The sequence below is a fragment of the Lissotriton vulgaris genome, unplaced genomic scaffold (genome assembly GCF_964263255.1).
Source record: "Lissotriton vulgaris unplaced genomic scaffold, aLisVul1.2 SCAFFOLD_293, whole genome shotgun sequence".
Lineage (NCBI taxonomy): Eukaryota > Metazoa > Chordata > Amphibia > Caudata > Salamandridae > Lissotriton > Lissotriton vulgaris.
Window position 1 is genome coordinate 1,631,585 of NW_028254211.1, and position 24,456 is coordinate 1,656,040.

At 45.3% G+C, this 24,456-nt stretch overlaps 1 protein-coding gene across 1 annotated transcript in view; it reads right to left on the bottom strand.

Annotated features, from left to right (window-relative positions):
- LOC147659640 (von Willebrand factor A domain-containing protein 8-like) overlaps window positions 1-24,456 on the bottom strand; it is a gene marked incomplete at its 5' end in the record, with an annotated part of 1,204,277 nt that overhangs the window by 955,947 nt on the left and 223,874 nt on the right. The window contains 2 exons of the mRNA XM_086951584.1: window positions 1,516-1,629; window positions 22,047-22,207. Coding sequence (XP_086807710.1) covers window positions 1,516-1,629; window positions 22,047-22,207 — 275 coding nt within the window. The remainder of the gene's footprint in view (window positions 1-1,515; window positions 1,630-22,046; window positions 22,208-24,456) is intronic.

A 24,456-nucleotide genomic window follows, 5' to 3' on the forward strand; every position in this document is an offset into this window, starting at 1 on the left:
TAGAAGCAGGCTCTTTGAAAGATGGGGTGGTGGGGCAGACTGACAAAGAAGACTCTACTTTGGTCCAATGGGAGACTGCCACAACTAGCTGCACTGGCAGGCTTCCGGGGTTGGGACAATATAGGGATCTCTGCCCTAGGAGATGTGATGCGGGGCACAGAACTGAAGTCATTACAGGATTTCCGCTGCGAATATCAAATGCCAAAAACCCAATTTTATAAATACCTTCAATTCAGATATGCCCTACTCCCCAGTGTCACGGGGTTGGAGTCTGTCCTTGATTTTAGCCCCATCAAAGCTAAACTATTTATGGGAGATTTAAAAGATCATAAAATCTCTCAAATTTATCAATCCTTTGTGACAAACTGCCCTACGATGTTAGATAGACTCCGGGGGGTGTGGGAGAAGGACCTTGGCCCTCTGGAGAATGGCGACTGGACGGAGGCGCTGGCCTCCCCTCGGGAGGCAGTGATCGCAATGCGACTCCGGCTAATCCAATTTAACTATTTACATCGAGTATATTATACCAGAGTCAGATTGTGGAGGGCGGGCCTAGTGGCATCACCGATGTGCTTGAGATGTGGTCAGGAGGAGGGTACTCTATTCCATACGGTTTGGCAGTGTACAGTGCTTGCAAGGATCTGGTGGGGAGTAATGTCCTGTTTGGCGGAGATCCTGGGGTGGGAGCTTCCCTTCTCACCTAAATTAGTATTTTTGCATGTCATGGACGATGTGGGGGGAAATATCTATAAGCGTCATTTAATGCTTTTGGGATTTACGCTAGCCAAGCACGACATTGCGGGTAGGTGGAAGGCGGGTGCCCCACCTTCTCTATCAGCATGGAAGAATGGTCTTGATTTTAACATGGGTCTGGAGACGCCTATCTTTAAACTACTGGGTGTCAGCAGAAGCATTTCAAAATTTGGAAGAGATGGGCAAACTATAGAGGCCTTTCTCTGGAGCCTCCTTCTGGGGCGGATGCCACTGTACAGGGAGACATGTGCAGGATTGTGTTACAGGGGACCAATGTTTGAGTGGAAACTGCGGTGGATGTGGCGGATTTGCAGTGCGGCTTGAGATGCTGTATATAACAATGAAGGGGGGGTTGTTTTTATTGGTTTTGTATCATCAGTTTGTTTTTGAAAATATTTATATTAAATGTCAATGAATAATGCTTGTATTTATACTGTAGCAGTTGGTTTCTGGGTTACAGAGCCCTGCATTGTATGTTCCATTTGACGCAATAAAATCTGTTAAAAAAAAAAAGAATCTTTGATAAGAGAATGGTCAGGGTGAAGAGGACGCTCATCAGGATGCACGGCTTAGGCAGAGGGTGGTGGTTTGCTCTCTGATGTGTTTCAGTTTGATGAATTGTATATGTTCATGTACATGAATAATAACAGCTCTCTCTATTCACGCTCTTACGTTCAACACAACAAAATCTTTCAGCAGTTATAAGAAAACAACTATGGACGATTCTATTCGTACAGAGCATTACAGCAAAGAACATATTACCTCTTTTGAAGCTCTTCATCTGACAACTGCAGATCTTGTTTTAACTGTTGATACCTGTCCTCTCTTATCAGTCTTGTGCCTTCATACAGAGTCAGCTCTCGGTCGTGGATTAGTCTGTTGGGAAAATAAAATTGATTCCTTCAACTCAGATACTATAAATCAGAGGTTCACGGCTACTGCAAACACCATCACTCAAATTGAATGGGCTCTTAAAACAGGCAACATTAATCTTTCATGAAAATAGTTTTAAGATTAAGGGGGTTTAAATTATCTCATCGAGGAAAAGGGTGACCACTAGAGGAAGGTAACCTTTAGATGTCTTAAATCAGTAGTGTTACAGTGTGGTAGCTACAGATAGGATTTTAATGCTTCTAGGCTAAGTAAATAATGATATTAGGTTTTTAACTGTATGACAGTGTGAGGTTTATGACAGTGTGCAAACTGTTGAGTTTGTAGTGTGCATAACATGAAAACTATAGACCATAAATAATTAACAAGAAATACAATGAGTGCACATTTTTTACATTATCTCACTAACAACTTCACTTAGCCCGAAAAAAGTAAAAGAGAAAACAATAAAGGTCTACAGGATGAAGTGGGTTTAGTTGCATGCTAAAACAAAAATGTGAAAAGGAAATCGATTGGCTATTTTCAATAAAGAGAAGTCAACAGAGTGAAATGTGATATAAGCATAACAACAAAGTCAGTCTAAAATGGCTGCAGAGAAATGTAATTGCCACGAGAAAAAGACATTTTGAAAAAGAATATATGATTGTTACAACCATAATTATAAAAAACACTGGGATTGGTTTAAGCAGCTTTGAACGAAATGAAACAACAAAGCTTCAAGTCTAGTTCTAAAATATGTAGAACATTTTATTTTTAATTGGATTTACAAACAACAACACATTAATCATCTGTCTATGTAAGAAAGACAATTACTTACCTAATAATAACCTACTTCAGTAGCACACACATATGCAATAAACATCTCAATTGCAATTGCAAAAAAAGATAGAATCATTCGAATTAATATTCGAGACCACCTCAAATTAAAACATACGCCATTCTTCCTTGAGACCTGAAAATAAGACAGCCCTGCTTATATACGCTAAAAGTCAATATGGGATCTACACCATTTATTGGTTGATTTATTTCTGGAAAAATAACAATGTCATTTTCACACTTCTGCTTGTAGTGGCACGACGGTCAGAATTTAGCCTCATGGTCGACAGCAAGAGCTAAAAATGATCAAACCATTAGAGACCTCTTCTGACACTTTCTACTTCCACACTCTCTGTGGCAAAGACAACACCTGGCACCTAAGAGCAGAGTGCAGATGCTGGAGACACAAAGGAAGATGGAAGATACCAATAATGTCTTCACTGGCTGGTTTAGAGACGTCCAGGGAGACTTATCAGCACTAAAGGAGGACTTGGGAAAGGAAATCACAGAAATGTGACAGGAGAGGAATGATCTTAGGGGGACGGGTCATCTCTCTGCCGGAAAAAAGTGATTCAAGGCAAGAGGAGTAGGAATTCCTTTGTCATGGATTACTGGAATTCAAAGCTTGGAATATTGCTCTCCAGGCCTATCTGGAAGACCTTGAACACAGGTAATCAGGATACCTAGATATTGTCTAGGTTTCGAAACTTAGGAAAAAACAGGCAGTCTCTTTAGACAACCCCATACAACTCAGTGAGCTCCTACTGTTCATTAGTTTACCTGAGAACTTGCCTCCATATTGGCCCACCTTTGCAATTCAGCTTCTTGCACTCAAAGGGGAAAACAGACACCCTGTCCTCTGTAACCTCCCAAACCAAGGAAGAACACGCTTCTTTGTAGCTCTTATAGCCAAATCTCACTGCTGACATTAAACTGTTCACAGGGATTTTGGATAGAAGTTTAAGGAATAATATGCCGGACCTTATAGTGCTGGATCAAACAGGTTTTACCCTTGGGAACATTAGAGGCGATAACACCGAGGCTCTCATGCCCCTTGCTGACAAGGCACACAAAACTCAGGACAACGCTTTTCTCCTCTTATTCAACACTGGAAAAGCATTTGATTTAGTCCAGTGGACCTTCCTAAATGAGACACTATTCGCCTTTGGATTGGGTTCCCGATTTAGAAGTAGAGTTGCTAGTGGCTACCTAAATTACTCACCGTGAGTTGGAGTGAATGGATGGAGTTCCAAGAGTTTGACTACTGGCCAATGCAAAAACCACAGTTGATGGACAGAATGCAGAACAATGTCATACATTCACCCCAGTACAGAGATCTGGGCCTAAATCCATCGGTTTTTTGCACTCCACACCACCCCAGTTCAGACATCAAAACAGTCTGACCCTGTGCCTCATGGGAACAGTCCAGCCCGAAGTGCCAAGCCATGCCTTCCTTGGACCGGAAACAAGCTTCAGAGGACCGGTTTCTGGCATCCCAGCCGTCTTCAGCCCGGCTTGCTTGAATCCAGTGGTGTGGAGAGCATGGGACTCACGTCTGAGCATACCCATCCCACTCGGGGTGACAAATGCAAAAACCACAGTTGATGGACAGAATGCAGAACAATGTCATACATTCACACCAGTACAGAGATCTGGGCCTAAATCCATCGTTTTTTTGCACTCCACACCACCCCAGTTCAGACATGGCCATATGCAAAGCAGTCTCGACCTGTGCCTCATGGGAACAGTCCAGCCCGAACTGCCAAGCCATGCCTTCCCTGGACCGGAAACAAGCTTCGAGGACCGGTTTCGGGCTTTCAGCCCTCATCCGCCAGGATAGCTTGATTCCAGTGGCATGGAGAGCACAGGACTCACGTCTGAGCATACCTGTCCCACTCGGGGTGACAAATGCAAAAACAACAGGTGATGGACAGAATGCAGAACAATGTCATACATTCACCCCAGTACAGAGATCTGGGCCGTAAGCCCTCATCAGCCTGGATAGCTTGATTCCAGTGGCATGGAGAGCATGCCACTGAATGGCTGAACATTTTCAAATTCCAAGCTTTAAATCTCACACTCCCTCGAGAATTGTAACAGAGCTTAAAGAGGTTCCCCTTTCAGAGGTTGTTTACACCATCCTGTATTTAGGTGCGTAAGTAGTGTCTACTCTTGAACATACAGTGCAAGTGGATTATGAAGGCTTCCCTAAAATTCCTCAGGCAGACCTTTAGGTTTGGCAGATGTGAGGGCTCTTCTGGATGGGATTGGTGGTGAAATAAAGATGACATCTCTCACACAAATCCTTTACTTACTTTAAGTCCTCCATGTGCAAGTGAAGGGAGCAATCCCACAGAAGATACCGAGACTCCAAGATAAATGTATGGGTGCATAGAGAAATTACAGAATAGTGGCTTGAATGATGAGATATTCTAGTAAAACGGTAAGGATCCCAGATGTTAAACGATACTATTACACTTCCCAATTAAAATTCACAGTAGAATGGATTCCACCCAAATCGAAGTAATATTGGTGATTCATGGACAAACGTAACTGGGATGTACACAGATGAGGTACCATAGATGTACAAAAAAGACAGAGGCTGCGGATTATATTACTTGCTGGTGACCATAGGAACCCTACAAGTCTGGAATAGGCGAGAACTAAGACAATATTTCACCACTTTTCAATCCTCACTGACACCAATTCCTGGACATCCAGTCTTTGCCCCTGCACACATAAAGAGAAGATTCAAGCAAGTGCAAGTGAGGTGGTCAGGGCCCCAGGAAACATGGGCCATATACCCCGCACAATAGCCACAATACTTGCATGCTGTAAAAGTTGGACTGGCCCTACACTGAAAGACTCCTGTGCTGCTACAAAATTGATAAACTGCTCTTTAGGAAACAGGTCCTGTGGTGTAGTTCCTAGGACCCCCCCCTTGATCTGCGTGTTTTGGATGACCTAAACTGAGTGATTGGTGTGCAGACACACTCTGGACACCCCCACAGGATGAGTCAGCCGGTGGACTAGCTAGCTCTACAGTGCCACTACACCCCCCTGTATTCTACAGTGGTGTATGTAGTTTCTGGCAACCACTGAACATGACAACCCTGATTCCTCAGGTATCGTGGAAAGCAATATGGTATCTTTCGCTCAGTTACTCGTGCTTACTTTTCTCAGAATACACATAGAATGATGTCTGGAACAGTTTCAATAATTATTTATTGATCAAACATCAGTCTATTATGAAACATATTCGCTGCAACAATCAAAAGAAAGGAGCAGACAAATGTGATGACTAGCACCAATATCGTAAATAGCAGATACATTTCGACCATAGTGCTAATAAGATGAATAAAAGCAGATTATAAAACAATATCATTGGCGTACTCCTACAATGCGTAGCCTACCTAAATGTACCTAGCCTAGATATGCAGGTGAAGCATGTGTATGTAAATGTCAAGATAGATCCTAATGGAGCCAAAAATCCCCCAAGGAGGTGCTAACACCCACCTGACAGTTCTGAATGAAGACCCCCCCCCCCCCCCCCCAATCTCTGCGTCGAGGATGGCACGCCGCAAGGGATGTCAGGTTTCTGCCTGTCGAAGGATCAGCCTCCAGAGTCTCAGTCCAGCCTGGAAGCAATTCTCCTCTCTTTCTGTTAGGGGGAGTGAGGGACTTTTAGACTAAAGTGTTCACTCCAGGGTTTCTTCCAGAATCAATATGTTTTGAAAACATTCACTAATCCTTTGCTAATCCTTTTCTAAACAAAACACTCATGCACAGCCAGCTGTTGGCCATGGATGAAAAAAGTGGTGCCCCTTATACAGAATAATTCTGCCGTGCCTGGGGACATGTTTATGTACGTCAGGTACAGGGATTAAGATAGGGTACAGAAAGCCTGTCTCGAGGAGACTAAAGTAAGCTACTAGGGAAAAAGGTCACCTGTGTGCGACAGTTATGTTGTGTGGATGGGACAAAATGTATGTAATTGGTATGTACATGACGTGATTAGCCTAAAGGACATGACAGTCTCCCAAAACTTCACAACCACCGGCCCTCCATGCAGTCCACAATACCCCCAAAACTCTAACGGCAAGAAAATCCCATAAAACCAATACAGGGCAAACAGAGCCTTACCCAGAACACTTTTAACAGTACACTCCCACAATGAAGCAGTGTGTCTGACTAGATAGGGAATATTCTCTACATCTTTACCTCCTCCCCCCCCCCCCGCCATTAAAAGATGTGGTAGGGACGATCTCCCTCCAAAATCTCTCAACAGTGTTTTGTCCCAGGTGCCCTCCTCAGCCATCCAACGCACTGCATGCTGTACTTGGGCAGCTAAATAGTATTGCTCTAGGTCCTGTACCGCCAGTCCTTTCTCCTCCAGTGGCAGCGTCATATGGACCCTAGCCACTTTACTCCGTCCCCTCACCTAAATCAAGGCCATCAAAAGAAAGTTCATCCTACAAAAGACAGCCTGGGAGGGTGCATAGAGGTCTGGGGCAGAAACACCATTTTCGCCACATCCACACGGCCAAGGGAAGTCCAGAATCACACCAATTAACTCAGTTCCCTAATTACCCTCTCTACGTTGCATTTTTTGCATCTTTGTGCATTATAGGCGATAACAATCCCCAAATGTTTTACAATATTGAAATACAGGCAGTGGTGGTTTAGACAGTTGCACATCTAATTCTATAATGAGTCCAAGTATTATACTGATTGTTTTTAAATAGATATTGTATAGTTATGGAGTCGGTGCCCCTCAAGGTAACATTGACATCCCACTACCACAGATGTCGGCTTCTACAAAAATCCCTCGGGATTCATTGTAATGAACTTTCTTTGAAAGGTTGTACCTCGGCACTCCAATATTTACTGTCAGAAAAGCATGTGCTTTTAAGGGAGTTTATTCCCAGTCGTGACCCGTTCAAGGTGTCCTGACTATTAATCCAACGTATGGGCAGCACCAATACATCAATGTAAAAAGAGAACATCAAAGAGAACTTTCCTTTTAATGCTTTAATGTCTTTTTAAATACAGTATTCCATTTGGTACTTAGAAAAAATACATGATACACAATTATTCTTGTCAGTTCATCTGTGATGTTGATCACGACGAAAAGATACAAGCAGCCAACACGTGTTTCGTTACTAGGAGTAACTTCCTCAGGGCTTATATGTATTGTGGTTGGAAAAAATCAACAACTGGTTGGGGATTCTTCACATTGAACTGAAAAATATTTAGAACTTTATGCGGGTTAGACTCTTGTAAAAGTACTGGTGATGGTCCCAAAAGTTCGATTAAAAATCATTCTCTTCTAAGATTGTACTTGTCTATACAGAAATGTGTATATCCAGGAATAAGTAGCGAATAATGGAGAGGCTCACGTAGTTGTCCTGAAAAAACTACGATGTGGGTAGCAGTTCCTTACTAATATGGTGCTTCCAAAAGGTCCCTTGTGTTTTGCTTCGTGGTTAGGTATAATCACTTACTTCCCATACATGTATCCTATAAGTAGCCCAAAGAGAACTCTTATAAGCCCTTTAAAAGCTGCCGCATGGCTCGACGATCTTAGGTGCTCGGAGAAGGTTTATTCGAACAATCCCCAAATATCGGAAAGGTCCAGCTCCCATCAAAGGGGTGCCACTGGCAGTTCGCCCTCTCCGCAGGTAGCCAGAGACCCTAATGGAAACACAAGGAACTTACCATGATTTCCCCAAAAGCAGTTAAATACGACAACAGGAGGGGCAGAGGCCACCGAAGGGATGATAAGTAATAAAGGGTATTGTCTGCATTTAAGGACACCAAGTGGGTGATCCCTCTAAAGGTAATCCCCTATCTGGCCATAAATTGCCAGAGAAGGGGGACAGTGAACCCCCTAGTCACGTGTCCCTCTCCACCTCCCAGAGTGCAGATCAGCTCTGTCTGACCCTTATCCTAGCAGTGGGATTTGTATACAGTAGAAGCACCCAGGAACAGAAGTGGGGTCCAAACCCCATTGCCTCCAACACCTTCATGATATATTGCCATCTAACTGTATTGAAAGCTTTAGGTATGTCTATTGACACCACCGCTAGTTCTTCATCACAACCCTCCCCCTCATGTAAAATCCAAAATAACCCCTCCTGTTTATATAAAAAGTGACCTTTTAATCGGAGCCTTCCGTTTCTATACTTAGCTTCTATTTACTTCAGGCTTCTCCCAGTAATTATGTGGGGCTTTTAGTATTGTAAGTAGCTCCACCCAAACCACCCGCAGTTTCTTCCTGCCTCCCCTGCTAACACCGTAACTGGCCATGCACCCGTATTAGCCACGCTACTCTGGGAGCGTGGCGGGTTGTAACAACCTGCCAGTGGCTTCTCTGTTCGGTGACCTTTCTCATCTGGCAGCACAGGTGGTGTAAGGGGTTCTCCTCTGCTCCTCAGTGCGTCTCGCATTTTGGCTCTGTGTCCCATTTCTGCTTCCGCGATCTTTCTCCCAGCGCTGCGGTTCGTTCTCAGTAAAGTCTCCTCATTCCTTTGCCACAACTGGAGTCCTTCCGTCCTTTTTATTCTGTCCTCGTTGCTTGCCTGACCTTGTCCTTTCTGTACTTTCCCTTCCGGTGGGTCCACTTCCTCAAAAAGTAAAAAATCTTCTTTTCTTTTCGTTTCATGTACACTGTGTGTAGTGGACTATTGCTTGAATCCTGGTAGGCCATCCTGCAGTACACCTCACACCCCTCAACCTGACACTTTATAATCATCATAAGTGACCTATATGCCGAGGGATCCGCCGGGCTCTCACTGGGCTTCGGCAATAGGGTAATGCAGCCCTTTCTCACAGACTCAGGAAGCAAGCCCCCCTCCTGTGCCTCACTAATAAATGCTGTTAGAGCATCAATTAGAAGACCTTGTAGAAGTCGGCAGGGCAGCCATTGCAACCAAACGCCTTGCCCCCCGGCAACAACCCCAGTACTGTGCGAATCTCCTCTAAGGTGAGGGCCACTTCCAAATCGAGCGCCTCCATATCTCCCAGCTGCAGAAAGGGGTAATGACGCCCGAAAGACCTCGACCAGCACCCGCGAAGGAGCAGGGTAACAATATAACTGTTCAAGTCAGTTCTACATAACCCCCAAGCCCAGAAATAAAAATTAATGTTTCTTTCAACCCTTTAGGGTGGCACCAGTTACTGCATGATATCACTGTCTTGAGACTCTGCCGCCAATGTTCGACCATCCTGCACAGCCCTGCTCCCCAGAGTTTCAGAAATCAGCGAAGCATCCATTTCAGCCGCAGCCAACATACCATCCTTGCAGATCACAATAAGGCCAGCAAACCCCCTATCGGGAGCCCAGAGTTGTCCTGTTGGTGAAGGAGTTCTCACTAACCACATTCTCTTCGAGAATATAAAGGATCTGCATCACTTAATCTGCAAGCAGGGCGAGTATCCAACATGTCCAGCCAGGACCAAACATCCTCTGGGTGCTCAAAGAATTGGGACCTCCCCGAGATGACAACACAGAGTTTGGCTGAGTATAAAAACATATAACTGAGGTTCATGGTACGTAGTTTCCTCCTACCCTCAAGGAAAGACTGCAATTCTCATATTGTGGGATGGGAGCCTTCCTAGCCTTTTTCAGGATCGTGTCCCTATCCCTGTAATTCAAAATCCAAGCAATAAACACCCTGGGGGCTCCTAGTGGTGGGACAGGTACCAGTGCCACATGAGCTCTTTCAATGACGAAGAAATTAAACAAGTCTTTAGAACAAAACACATTCTTCAGCCAGTTCTCCAGGAATCGATCAGCCAACTGACCCTCCTCCCTCTCAGGAAAGCCAACCAGGGGAACATTATTCTTCCTGGAACACCCCTCAACATCCTCAACTCTATGCTCCAGAGCACTTGCTTTACTTCAGTCTGCAAGGTAGAAAGGTTGGTCTCAGTGTTCTTGACCTTGTCAGCCAATTTGCAGAGGTCAGGTCTCAGCAGATTAACCTCTATTAACACCCCTGCAATCTGTCCCTCCAAAACCACTCTCGATCCTTGTATGGTCTCCAAGAGTGCGACATGGGTGGGTTCTTCACCCCGCCGCTCCAGTGAAGGCTCGGGGGTAAACTGGTGCTCCATACGAGTGACTCCAACTGATTATATGGGTGGCCTGACGAGATGTTATGTTGTTGTTATGTTATGTTAGTAGGTATTTATAAAGCGTGCGGCTATTCCCAGGAGTGTCCTGGCGCTAAGAGAAAAACCATGTGACAACCAACAGAGAGCACCCAAGCAGAAGCCGGCCAGTATCTAATGTTGGAAAAACCATGTTTTTAATTTCCTCCTGAAGGTGAGGAGGTCCTGTACCTGTCTAAGAGAAAGAGGTAGGCTATTCCACAGGCGAGAGGCCACCACTTGAAAACATCTACCCCCTACCCGGGAGAGCAGGACCTTTGGAGTGGAGGTCAGAAGCTGGGCAGAGGACCTCAAGGTTCCTTGAGGTGAATAGTGCTGAAATCTTTCCCTAAGGTAAGGGGCTCTTATCTCATGAAAGGCTTTAAAGACCCAAACAAACGCTTTGAAATGTATCCTCTTCCGAACCGGAAGCCAGTGTAAGGAAGACAAAAGATGGGTTGTGTGTGTCCTAGGTCCTGCCAGAAAAATGGCTCTGGCCGCCACATTCTGAACCATTTGCAATCAACCAAGTAAATAGTACGGGAGGCCCAAGTACAGGGAATTTACATAATCCAGTTTGAGACCACCAAGGCCTGGACTACCGTTTTCCTGTAAGAGACTGGGAGCAGGGGGAGAAAGTTCCTCAGCATTCTCAATACCTCAAAACAAATCCCAGCCATCGATTGCATTTGAACCTTCATAAAGAGGGCGGCGTCCAATTTGACCCCAAGATATTACACCATGGTGACTGAAGATGTGGGGGGAGACATGTCCTGCGGCCACCATTTGTGCCATGCTTCACAGGGATGGGACCCAAAGAAGATAATCTTTGACTTTTCAGAGTTGCACTTCAGTTGGTTTTGTCTGAGCAAAGAGAAAACCTCTGAGAGACAGGTGTTGATTACATTGCCTTTAAACTCAGTGCCTTTCTCGCAAGTGAACAACAAGTGTGTGTCATCCGCATACGACACTATTTTGGCAGGGGCCATATACAAGTTGAACAGAGTCGTGCTCAGGATTGAGCCCTGTGGGACCCCGACATTCATGGGAGGGATGAAAAGGAGGGACATGTAGTGTATTGTGTAATAGTATTCCCCTGTTGTGGAGAAGAAAGGGGTGATGGGTCCCAATCCCTTACTAGATATATATTTTTGAGCAGGTATATTTTTTGCAGTACTTGTCCTCGACAGGGGGAAAACCCTAACCCCCTAATCATACAAGAGATCCAAAGAGAGCTGTCTGGACAAGTCAGGGTAGTCAGTTTTATTCAGTAAAAATTCCAGTACCCTGGTTTCTTTGTGAAAAATCATTATATGAAAGAGTTATAACTCATTTGAAAATTCTGAGTTAGATTTGCGAACTTGTGATAAACAGCCAACACGTGTTTTGCCCCTTTACATGGCCATACAGCCTGGGACTTCCTCAGGGCTGTACATATACACATAACACATTGACACGTAGGACCAGTGCAAAGTGCCACACACCATTGAACAGGGACATGTAGCCATACGAGGGACAATTCAGGAATATAAAATAAGATTGAAACACAACAAAATATTAAACATAGACACACAACACGAGAGACAAATACGGGTGAGAGCAAGCAGCACGTGCAGAGGGTCATAACGCAACAGATTGTATGGGTATCACCAGACACATAGAGGGACCAATTTATGGCGGCAAAGCATGATATTCATATAGGAGCAGAGCACAATGGTAATAGAGATAGCTAGGTGAATATCACAGTACAGCATCAAGCAATATTTCCAAAAAGTTGCACGTCATCATGTACCATTTTTTTAAAACAGGGACAATCGCAATTAATCATGAGTGAGGTAGGTGGGAGGTCGGGGGAGAGGAAACATGCACAATATTAAAGACAGACAAAGCAAGGTAAGATATTAACCAGTGCAGTGCAATGCATCATTAGAATAAATGCGGGTCATCGTGTAGCATATTATTTAACATGTGGAACGCTGGTAGCACATGAGAGAGGCAGGTCATGTATGCAGTTGTGACACATAATAAACCAGTGCATACAGTTTAAGAAGAGTTGAAAAGTTACGTTGCAGGAGGAGAGGCATGTTTCAAGGTTGGGTCGGAATCGGAAAAATAAATAGAGAACATGCGACACAATTAGTCCACGAGCAGTAATAAGGGGATGTCATGTCAGTGCCAAATTCGTGGTGCATTAAACGGCTCTAGATGCGGTGTCGACCCAGGGCTCACCCTGTCCCATGTTGTGTGACTTGTCCATATTCCCCTGTTGTTGCTGCTGAGGCCTGTTTTTATCAATTGTGAGAGAAGAGGCGACAAATTACAATGTTCTATTGGGCCCACAAGTCACCAAAGGTCCCTCTGTGGGGTCCAGTGCCCAGACTAGGCTACAATGCTGTAGCTCAGTGAACACAGGAGGCCAAGCATGCAGCTGCTCTGCAACCTCAAAATCATCAACCACCGTCAATAGCTAACTTGTCCCTGCTGCCATTCCTCAGTGGCATACATCATCTCCAATTATCATGGAGTGTATTTATTTTTAGGGCTTGCGAAGCAAATAGCCCTTTTGTAGGGGTTTAAAAATAGACCTTGAAATTCCACACAGCTTGTGTGTGTTGATTTCCTAGGTTCATTTTGATTGGGCTTTGCGTGCGTGCTGTTTTTTAACAGAACACGCAATAGGCCATAGGCGATCGCGTACCTCCACCTATGGCCTATTGGTGTCTATTACGCGCACCAAAGCCCATATGTCTTCAATTATCGCGGCCAGACACGGGCACGATAATTGAAGAGATATGCCTCGCAGTGGCACGCGCACCACTCGCTGACTTTTTTTTTTTTACAGGACCTTTCCCCAGCGCCCGCCCTCCTCCCCCTGTACTATCCTTCAGTCCAAGGGCAAAAAAGCAGTGTTAGAGACAGAGCACGGCAGCAGCGAGGAGAGCGCAGGGCGGCGCACAGCAGACAGGGCACTCCGGCGCTCCAGCACGGAGCCCAGGAGCCGAGGCGGCGGCCCCTTCATCTTCTGCCTCCTAGAGCCACAGCAGACAGGCTGTATGCATGTGCCTGGCCATGTCCTATCCTCAGGGTTTCTTGTACCAGCCCTCATTATATTAATGCTGTCCAGTTTGCGAAGGTACAACCTGTTCAAAAGTCATTATTACCGCTATATATTACCCAGGCATTTTGCAACACATGGAAAGGAAGAAGAGAAACTGCAATAACACACGGCCAAGGGGAGGGGGTGGCGGTGATATCCGTTTCCACAGATCTAGGCTGACATTTGAGCACATTCTTGTGAATAATAAATGGCAGGACTGATGAAACGAGCTGCAACTACCTCGGGCAGGGCTGCACTTTATTCCAGTAAGTTTCAACAGCAAACCGAGGCTTGTTAAACCGCGGCTGTAGCAGGTTTCATGAAGTGACATAAAATCAGACAGGTTTTAAGTGCCTATGAACCCGGGATGATGAACATGACTTGTCTTTAAACGCATGTTTATTGGCTCCGATGAGTGACGCATGTGAGGGATTTCATCCACCTTTGGTAAACATCTGATGACACGCGAAGGGGACACTTTGTGTTCCATGTGTGAGATTCATTCGAGGTTACAGCTGAACATTTTTTGTCTAATTTCATATCTAGTTTCTGTTTCTTTTTCCAAAGGTCTTGGTGTTAGTAGTGTGCAGGGTGGGTGGCATTTGTTTAGAGCTGGCCTTCTTCTGTGGTAGCTGCCCAGCCTGCTGTTTAGTACTATTGGCTGAATAAACAAACCGGTAGAAAATCACACCTCCTGACATGGTGCCACTTGACAGCCAAGATTATACGGGTACAATGCATGTAACCGCCAACCAGTGACAATCCGTTTTTTGAAAGCTTTCATCAAGGAGGATGCCTATCTCCGTTTTTCGGCTTTACGGTGTGATATTTTATTTCATCTACCTATTTTCTATTTATTTATGTATTTACTTGCTATGCGAGAGAAACTATTAACGTTAACGACTGAAACATTTCTAAGAACCTCTTTGAGAAATGAAAGTCGCGCGCAGTGCATAACTGAAAAGGCGAAGGCAGCAGCCTGAATTCACACAAACAAACGTGTGCTATCAGTGCACATTTGCACACTTCACTCCAGCACTTCGTGCTCAGACTCCCTTCTTCTGTTGAGTTACACAGGAAACCTTACATTCCTGCTTACAGCACCAGATATTTAGAGCTCGCAAAGCGAAGCGAAGCGAAGAGCCTTTTTGAGGGGCTTAAAAATGGACCTTGAAATTTCACACAGCTCATGCGTTTTGATTTCCTTGGTCCATTTTGATTGGGCTTTTTGTGCGTGCTGTTTTTTAACATGTCCACCACCACTACCACCACCAACACATCCACCACCACCACGTCCTCCACAACCACGTCCACCACCACCATGTCCATCACGTCCATCACCACCATGTCCACAACCACCACGTCCACAACCACCACGTCCACCACCACCACACCCACCACCACATCCACCGCCACCACCACATCCACCACCAGATCTACCACCAACACCACCACCACATCATCCACCACCACGTCCACCACCACCACGTCCACCACCACCACATCCACCACCACCACATCCACCACCACCACATCATCCACCACCACATCATCCACCACCACGTCCGCCACCATGTCCACCACCACCACGTCCACAACCAATCCCTCCACAACCACCACCTCCACAACCACCACCTCCACAACCACCACCACCACCACCACCACGTCCACCCCATCCACCACCACTACATCCACCACCACCACCACGTCCTCCACCACCACCACGTCCTCCACCACCACCACGTCCACCACCACCACCACACCCACCTACACCACCACCACGTCCACCACCACCACCATGACCACCACGTCCACCACCACCACGTCAGCCACCACCACCACGTCCACCTCACTCAATCTATCGCCCTCACTCTATCTATCTGTCGCCCTCACTCTATCTATCTGTCGTCCTCACTCTATCTATCTGTCGCCCTCACTCTATCTATCTGTGGCACTCACTCTATCTGTCGCCCTCACTCTAGCAATCTGTGGCACTCACTCTATCTGTCGCCCTCACTCTATCTGTCGACCTCACTCTATCTGTCGACCTCACTCTATCTATCGCCCTCACTCTATCTATCGCCCTCACTCTATCTATCGCCCTCACTCTATCTATCGCCCTCACTCTATCTATCGCCCTCACTCTATCTATCGCCCTCACTCTATCTTTTGCCCTCACTCTATCTATCTATCGTCCTCACTCTATCTGTCGCCCTCACTCTATCTGTCGCCCTCACTCTATCTGTCGCCCTCACTCTATCTGTCGCCCTCACTCTATCTGTCGCCCTCACTCTATCTATCTGTCGAACTCACGCTATCCATCTAACTATCTATCTACCCCACTCACTCTATCTATCTATTGCATCACCACAGCATCACTCAGCACCACCACAGCATCACTCAGGGGCACCACAACATCACTATGCGCTACCACAGCATCACTGAACACTACAGCTTCACTCGTCGCCACCACAACATCACTCAGCGCCACCACAGCATCAATCTGTGCAACCATTCAACAACAACTGGTTCAAATATGTTCTCTCAATGTTTCACGCTTTATTACACATGTCACAAAAAGATGTTAATATTTCACTTCTGTTCTTGGATTTTCGTCACAATAAAATACACTGAACATAATCTTCACAAAAGTTATTTACAAAAGTTTAAGCTATTGCCATTTTAAATTACAATAGCTTTTATTTATGTATTAATTATTTAAAAAAAATAAAAGCCATTGTTATTTGTAATATCAATACATCTAAGTCACGTAAATACAACACATATTGCATTACAAATGCTATAGGTGTCACGTTTGCGAAAGTTAAAACTATTGGCATTGTAAATGACAAAGCTATTAATTTCCCTATTTTCAAAACCAACACATAAATAAAAAATGTGTCATTTACAATACCAATAGCTCAAACTTTCCTACTGCGAGACCTATTGCATTGCAAATGCTTGTTTTACAGAGTCACCTCTCCTGGGGAGGTATTGGAGCCCTGGCAGAATGCTTCCTTTGCTCAGTGTTACATTGGAGAAGCAAGTATTAGGGGCCTTCCGGCAGTGGGTAATTCTGACAAAGAGCCCTCATAGTCAACATCGTCTACAAATTCCTTTCCACTAGGAAAGTGCCACCCTCCCAGCTCCAACCAGTGGCCTCTCTCCTCAGTTGCTGGAACTTCCTTGCCGAGGGCTCGAGTTTCCGGGCTCAGGCACCTCCAAGGCCAGACTGGTCCTAATGGGCATTGGGCATTACCCCGGGAGGCTTGAAGGGTGGGAGACGGTTTTGCAGTAGTGGAAGTTGTGGTTTTTTTGTTACTGGGTGGCAGTTTTGCAGCAGTGCTGAAATATAGGCCTCCAGTAACAAAAATAGCAGTGCTTTACATGTGCCGCCCACACCCTCACCAGGGCTGGTCCTACAAAATTGGCAGGGCTGCTTCGAGTTCTCAGTCTGGCCATGGGCACTTCTCTCATGAATATTATGCTGTCTTGGCAGGTCACCCCATCATACCACTGTACAAAGGAAACACCAATACCAGGGGCCCAATTACCAGTTGCATGTTTGGTGCTGAACCCTTATTTCAGCTAGCCACCACTTCCATCAGACACCCATCTGGGGATGCCGCTTCGGACCTCCAACTTATGGCCTCTCCTCGTGGTCGCTATTCCCAGCACGCCTGGGCCACCACACACCTCTCTCCACTCCAGGCGGTGATCGGCTCAGCGGTACAACCAACACTGGCCTGAGATCGGATTCACTGTGGTTTCGACACTGACAGCAGCCTGCTCCAAGAGTATTTAGGAAAGCCTCATCAGTCCCTGAGGCTTCTGCATCAACGTACCCACAGTTGCCAACAAGCAGTCAGGCGGCCGCCATCTTGTAGAGTATCCCCTCACAGTCACCCCTGCAGCGTTTTTCTTGCTGTTTGCAGCTATGATGGCACAAGCTCTTTATCTCCAAGGATTGTTGACAGTATGGCACTGGCAGTCGTAGCCTTGAGGGGGCAAGGGGGAGCCAATAACAAGTCGGGATGGTGCCAGATGGTGGTGTTCTGCCATGAGCTCCGTAGGCAACTGCTTACTCCATTGGTATCAGGCCAAGCCCCTCCTTACCAGGGCTTACACAAGGCTAAATTATCTTGGTTGCGATAACATTTTATTAAAAAATTGCAGTGGTCGGAACATGTGAAAAAGGATACACAAGGAGATAATAAATATGAGACTTCATCGAATTTACGTTATCATTGTGCATGCTTAATCAACAGTTACACGCCACTGTGCTTTGTTTTTGTTTCTCATCTTGCCCCGGTCAGAATGGGTGTTTTCAAGGATTTCATGAATATCGCCATTCATGCATAACAAATAAAATAGGTGTGTAAAACATATAACCACTTTTTCCTCTACTTCTTCTTCTGACCCGTTACCAAAAAGTAAGAACTTCTTTGCAATAGACGATGTTTGTTAACCACTTTAATTCCCAAATTTGGTGAGTGCGCCTTAATGTCGGCATTAGTGGGGTATATTAGGCCAAAGCAGCGGCTGCTGTAACATGTGAATCCACAATTTGGGGGCAGGATTATTGTGAGGTTATGATTCCTGGAGAAAAGATACTTCTCAAAATTTATTTGGGTAGTCAAGGGGAATTTGCCCTTTAAAGGGTGCCTCGAGACTGGCCCCAGTAGATGTTTCAATAATCCAAGATTACTTTATAATCCGAAATGTGAACGACACATAACTGTGGTAAATGTCACTGATGCATGTATCAACAATGATGGATAGCTGGGAAGCCTATCACAATCACAATGTGATTCTGGCTCTGATGGTGACTCTGTGTGATCTCTACCCCACTGTGTATTCTAATGAGAAAATAAATATGAATCAAACAAGTCACACTCTAGCTGCAAACAGAGAGAACGTCAGCCAGGTGCCCATCCCCATATGGTCAACCTGGACAGCAAGCTAGAGATTGTTGAGAAATAGTTAAAGATTGAGGAGAATGGACCTATTGAAACTAGGCTACAGTACATTTCAATAACGAGGACCCTTAAGAAAAAATGGGCAATAAGATGTCTGTAGAGAGACACATGAAGGCTTGTTCTGCTAAGATCGGTGTGCTGAAAGGGAATGGCACTCATGTGCTTACTTTACTTTCATCTTCAATGACGTAACCTTATTTTACATATGCTTTTTCACCTCTGAACGTATATACTATTGTTGTACATGATATTAGCTTGTGTAATAATATTTACGTTTCAACAAGATATAATTGATTATCTGAGAGAAAATATATAGGGCTTGAACTGTGAATACTTCATAGAAATGTCTTCGTAGTGTCACAGATGAATGTTCAGTTTGAGAAACGCATTTTCATTGTCTCAGATGAACGTCCAATTTGACAAGAACTATTCACAATTCAATGACTAGATATTGTCTCTCAGATAATCAGTTCTATCTTGTTGTTGGTTATATGAAGCTTTGCTACTGGAAGGTAACAAGTGATCTGAGGTTTTCGCCCCTGGCAAGATTTCCGTTAACTATTGAATGCCATTTTAATACATACGTTTATTAACTAAAAACATATAAAAATGGTTGTAATCTACAATGCAAGAAAATATATTAATCTTCAATAAAGAAGTCATTCAAAATTCCGAATGGCCCTCAAGATCTGCTTGTTCGAATAAGCCTCAGAGACCTGCAAGCGCCTTATTGGGTGATTCACTGCGCTTTACAAATCCTGATTGATTGATTGATTGAATAAAGGTGTTTGCAATCATCCATGACAAAATCCAACATCGATATTTTATTGGCTCCTGTTGCAAGGTGAAAGTACTATGTGGCATGGCAGAGGTTCCTTACCATGAAATATTAGCATAGTACACAAAGATAGACCCCAGGTACTCTCTCAGTACACCTTCTCTCAGCCCTGGTAGAGTGGCAAAGAGCAGACCGGCTACTTAGAGGAACATATGTTAAGCATTTCACATCACCAACATGGACAGTATTTTTAACCACCAAAAAGAAATCAATAAGTACAGTATATGTGGAGAGATCAATTTTAAAGCATTAAATAAATCAGTACTTTGCATTAACGTTGCGGTCAATGGGAAGAACACATATATGCAATTGGATACTTAGAGAGTGAGTTCAACAGAACCCACTTGCAGTTAAGGTCTGGTGAGTCCCTAGACCAGTTCACAACAACTAGCACAACTGTACCTGGCTCAGGGGAGCGGAGTGCACTTTAGATGTCAAACAGAGCTGTGAATCAGGCTTGCGGTATTGGAAATGGTTTCCCTACAAAAAGGTACTTGCGGGGCGAGTTGAGCAAAATCCTTTGGAACTTAAGCGAGGAGCTGTCCCTAGACCAGGAGACTCCTCAGGCAGATCCGATCTACCTGGCTCAGTGGACTCGGGTGAAGAGGTGCTGTTGGCATCCATGGTGCTGAACAGAATCCGCATCCAGAGGAACTGGCAGGCGTGCCAAGAGAGGATGAAAACAAATGCAAGGTCTTTACGATGCAGCCACAGGGGTGGTTGGTCGTTCGTGGAGGTGAAACTCTTCTCTTGAAGCGTTGAGTAAAGCAGGTTGTAGGCAGACTGTTGGATTGACCACCAACAAGCCTTTTTTACCTACAAGCAATCCGGTTGAGGAAATCTTTGTCCAGAGGAACGTTGTAGAAAGTTGAGCCTCGCTGAGGGTCTGCACTACTATTCCCAGAAGCCACCTGCCCACGGACTTTTAGAGGCCACGCCAGACGGATCGGGAAACTGGACTTCAAGTTTGTGGACTTAGCGCTTTGGGCCTGCCCACTGCAGAGGACTAGTACCTCTAGTCCTAGACTAGGGAGTTCTTGTAAAGTCTTTAGGTTGCAGAGAGGCTCACCTTCCTTTTGGAACTGGTCTCTGGTCCTGGGCGAGTCGTAGTTCAGCAGGTGCAGTGTGGCTGTCACAGGTGCAGTACTTCACGCCTTTCCTTCTGTGAAGTCCTGCTCTTGTGTAGACATAGATCTCTTCTGGTTTCACGTTGAATCTAAAGTTCTGGTGTGCCCCTTAAATCCTGAATTTAGGGGGTGATAGTGGGTATGAGGACTATTTGCCAATGGACATCTAGTCCTATGGCTAATCCACCCCAGTAGTGACAACATCCTGTGGGTGTATGTCACTAAAACTAGTCAGAACCTGATTTCTAGTCTAAAATCAAGATGGCCAAAACCATCTTCGACTGGACACCTCAGCTGCAACACCCTACAGGAATGGTCAGCCTTGTGGAGGTGGACGCCTCCTGCATAGCTAATTTCCTGCCTACCCGTGAAAAACAGTGCCTAAGGCAGGAGAAAGTTTTGTCTTGAGAGGGATACAAGATCCTTTGTCCAGTAGTGCCAGTAAAGCCTTTGAGGCTCACAGCTGCATCGGTCTTATCACTAGCCATCCTGTGTGGGTGGAGGTGTCACCTCCTGCTCACACAGGTCCTTGTCTCTGGCATCTGGGAGTGGCACATACTCCCCAGCATGAGATCAGAATTCTGTCTTGGCAGCAAACCTTCGAAAAAGCCTGCCAAGACACGAGAACACTGGGTTAACTTGGTGGAAGTTGTCTAAAGTGACACCTAGGTACATGCTGGTTCAAACTCTACACCACCATTGTGTTTGACACCAAACACGAAAGAAATCAGCCAGGCCATAATGGAGCTCGACATATAGGTAATGTCCAAATGTCAGCCAAGGTTATCTGATGGACCATCAGTCACTTGCGGTAGAATTACATTTAGAATGCAATCACAAGGCAATGTATGATTGCACATATATTCCCACACATATAATATAATGCACCCTGCCTCCTGGGCTACAGGAGGCCTGCCTCAGGAGTGACTGACATATATTAGAGGCAGTGAGATTACCCTGTCACACATGGTGAGTTCAGGGTCGCACTTAAGTATGCAAGCTGCAGGGCTGACATGGCAGACCTGCAGACTTCGGTTTTACTCAGGTCACTCAGGGTGGCACAATAAGTGCTGCATCCCTGGTACCCCTTTTACAATCCTGCCCTGGGTACCACTGGTACCATATACTAAGGCCTTACAGCAGTGTAAAAATACTTGGCAACTGACTGTAGCCATTCATATTTGCAATTTAAGGGAAATCTCACTGATGCTGGACCTGGTTTGCAGAACCCAGCACACTTTCAGATCAATTACCACAGCATCGTGAAATTCAAATGAGGCAAAAAAATTGGAGGGGCATCTGCAAGACGCCCAGTTTACCAGAGATCCTGAAACAAATGCATTAATATCAACACAATTGCAGTTTCTCCTTCAGAAACAGGTTTCACTGACCTGTGCAGAATGGATAGAGTCCCAGGATTAACGCGGTGAATACCATCAAGCAGAACCAGCTTTCCGTCCATTGCAGCGGTGACAAGTGGAGACGGCCGCCAAGCTGTATCCCCATTAGGCAAAGTGTACCGCTGCTGCAGAAGGTCTCTGGCTGTCATATCCTAAGAAGAGAATAAAATCAATTAACAGGAGGATACTACTCTCCTTCAAGTGATCACCTTTGGATTTGTTATGTTAAAATGTTCTTTTTCGGCAAATCTTTTCTAATTTCCCACCTGTGTTTTTTATATCCCACAGACAATCATTTGAAGAGAAAAATGTCATAGAAGTATGCAATTGAGAAGAATCGATCAGGGATGTCCTGTGACCGTTTTACACAAGGTGAGTTATGTTATGTTATGTTATGTTAAAAACATTTATACCGCGCTCGGTCACCAGTGAGTGGACCTACTTAAATTGTGATCTATTGCCAGTGATATGGTGGCCAACACTTAATATTCTTGCCTGCTACAGTTTACATCTCTCCAGGTGCAATACTTAAAAAAAGCGCATTTGTTTGCCGGCTCAGCATGGCATCCAGAAATATCGTCTGGCTTAAATGTCGCTTCTTTCGTCCGACTGGGAGTAGATTTTCGATTAGTAACTTCAATGGGGTGAGATTATTTTTTGTAAATGATACTTAGGACACAATATTCATGTCAGACGACATTCTGACAATGAACAAACCACACACACCACAGCTGATGGCACTGAACTCACCACACACACTAAAGTGAAGGCACTAACTCAACACACACACCACAGCTGATGGCACTGAACTCACCACACACACCAAAGTGAAGGCACTAACTCACCACACACACCACAGGTGATATAATTGAACTCACCACACACACCACAGGTAATGGCATTGAACTCACCACACACACCACAGGTGATGGCATTAAACTCACCACACACACCACAGGTGATGGCATTGAACTCACCACACACACCACAGGTGATGGCATTGAACTCACCACACACACAAACCAAAGTGAAGGCATTGAACTCACCACACATACCACAGGTGATTGCATTGAACTCACCACACACACACTACAGGTGATGGCATTGAACTCACCACACACACCACAGGTGATGGCATTGAACTCACCACACACACCACAGGTGATGGCATTGAACTCACCACACACACCACAGGTGATAGCATTAAACTCACCACACCCACACCACAGGTGAAGGCTTTGAACTCACCACACACCACACCACAGGTGATGGCATTAAACTCACCACACACACCACAGGTGATGGCATTAAACTCACCACACACACCACAGGTGATGGCATTAAACTCACCACACACCACAGGTGATGGCACTGAACTCACCAAACACACACCACAGGTGATGGCATTAAACTCACCACACACACCACAGATGATGGCATTAAACTCACCACACACACCACAGGTGATGGCATTGAACTCACCACACACAAACCACAGGTGATGGCATTAAACTCACCACCAACACCACATGTGAAGGCATTAAACTCACCACACGTGATGGCATTGAACTCACCACACACACCACAGGTGATGGCATTAAACTCACCACACACACCACAGGTGATGACATTGAACTCACCACACACCACAGGTGATGGCATTGAACTCACCACACACACACACACCACAGGTGATAGCATTGAACTCACCAAACACACTACAGGTGATGGCATTGAACTCACCACACACACCACAGGTGATGGCATTGAACTCACCACACACACCAGAGGTGATGGCATTAAACTCACCACCAACACCACACATGATGGCATTGAACTCACCACATACACACACCAAAGTGAAGGCATTAAACTCACCACACACACCACAGGGGATGGCATTGAACTCACCACACACACCACAGGGGATGGCATTGAACTCACCACACACACACCACAGGTGATGGTATTGAACTCACCACACACCACAGGTGATGGCATTGAACTCACCACACACACCACAGGTGATGGCATTGAACTCACCAAACACACCAAAGGTGATGGCATTGAACTCACCAAACACACCACAGGTGATGGCATTGCACTCACCACACACACCACAGGTGATGGCATTGAACTCACCACACATACACACACACCACAAGTGATGGCATGGAACTCACCACACACACACACCACAGGTGATGGTATTGAACAAGAGAATGAACTATAGTCAATTTCGACTGAAATTCAGTATTCACTGTATGATCCCAGGTTTTGTTTGTTTTCCCTCCTAAGGTTTGTCTGTAACTGTCCGCTTTCTTTTAAGGTTGGACATTACATGCTTCTTTCAGGTCTGGTAGGTGGTTGATCATCTATCACACTACAGGGATCATTTTGA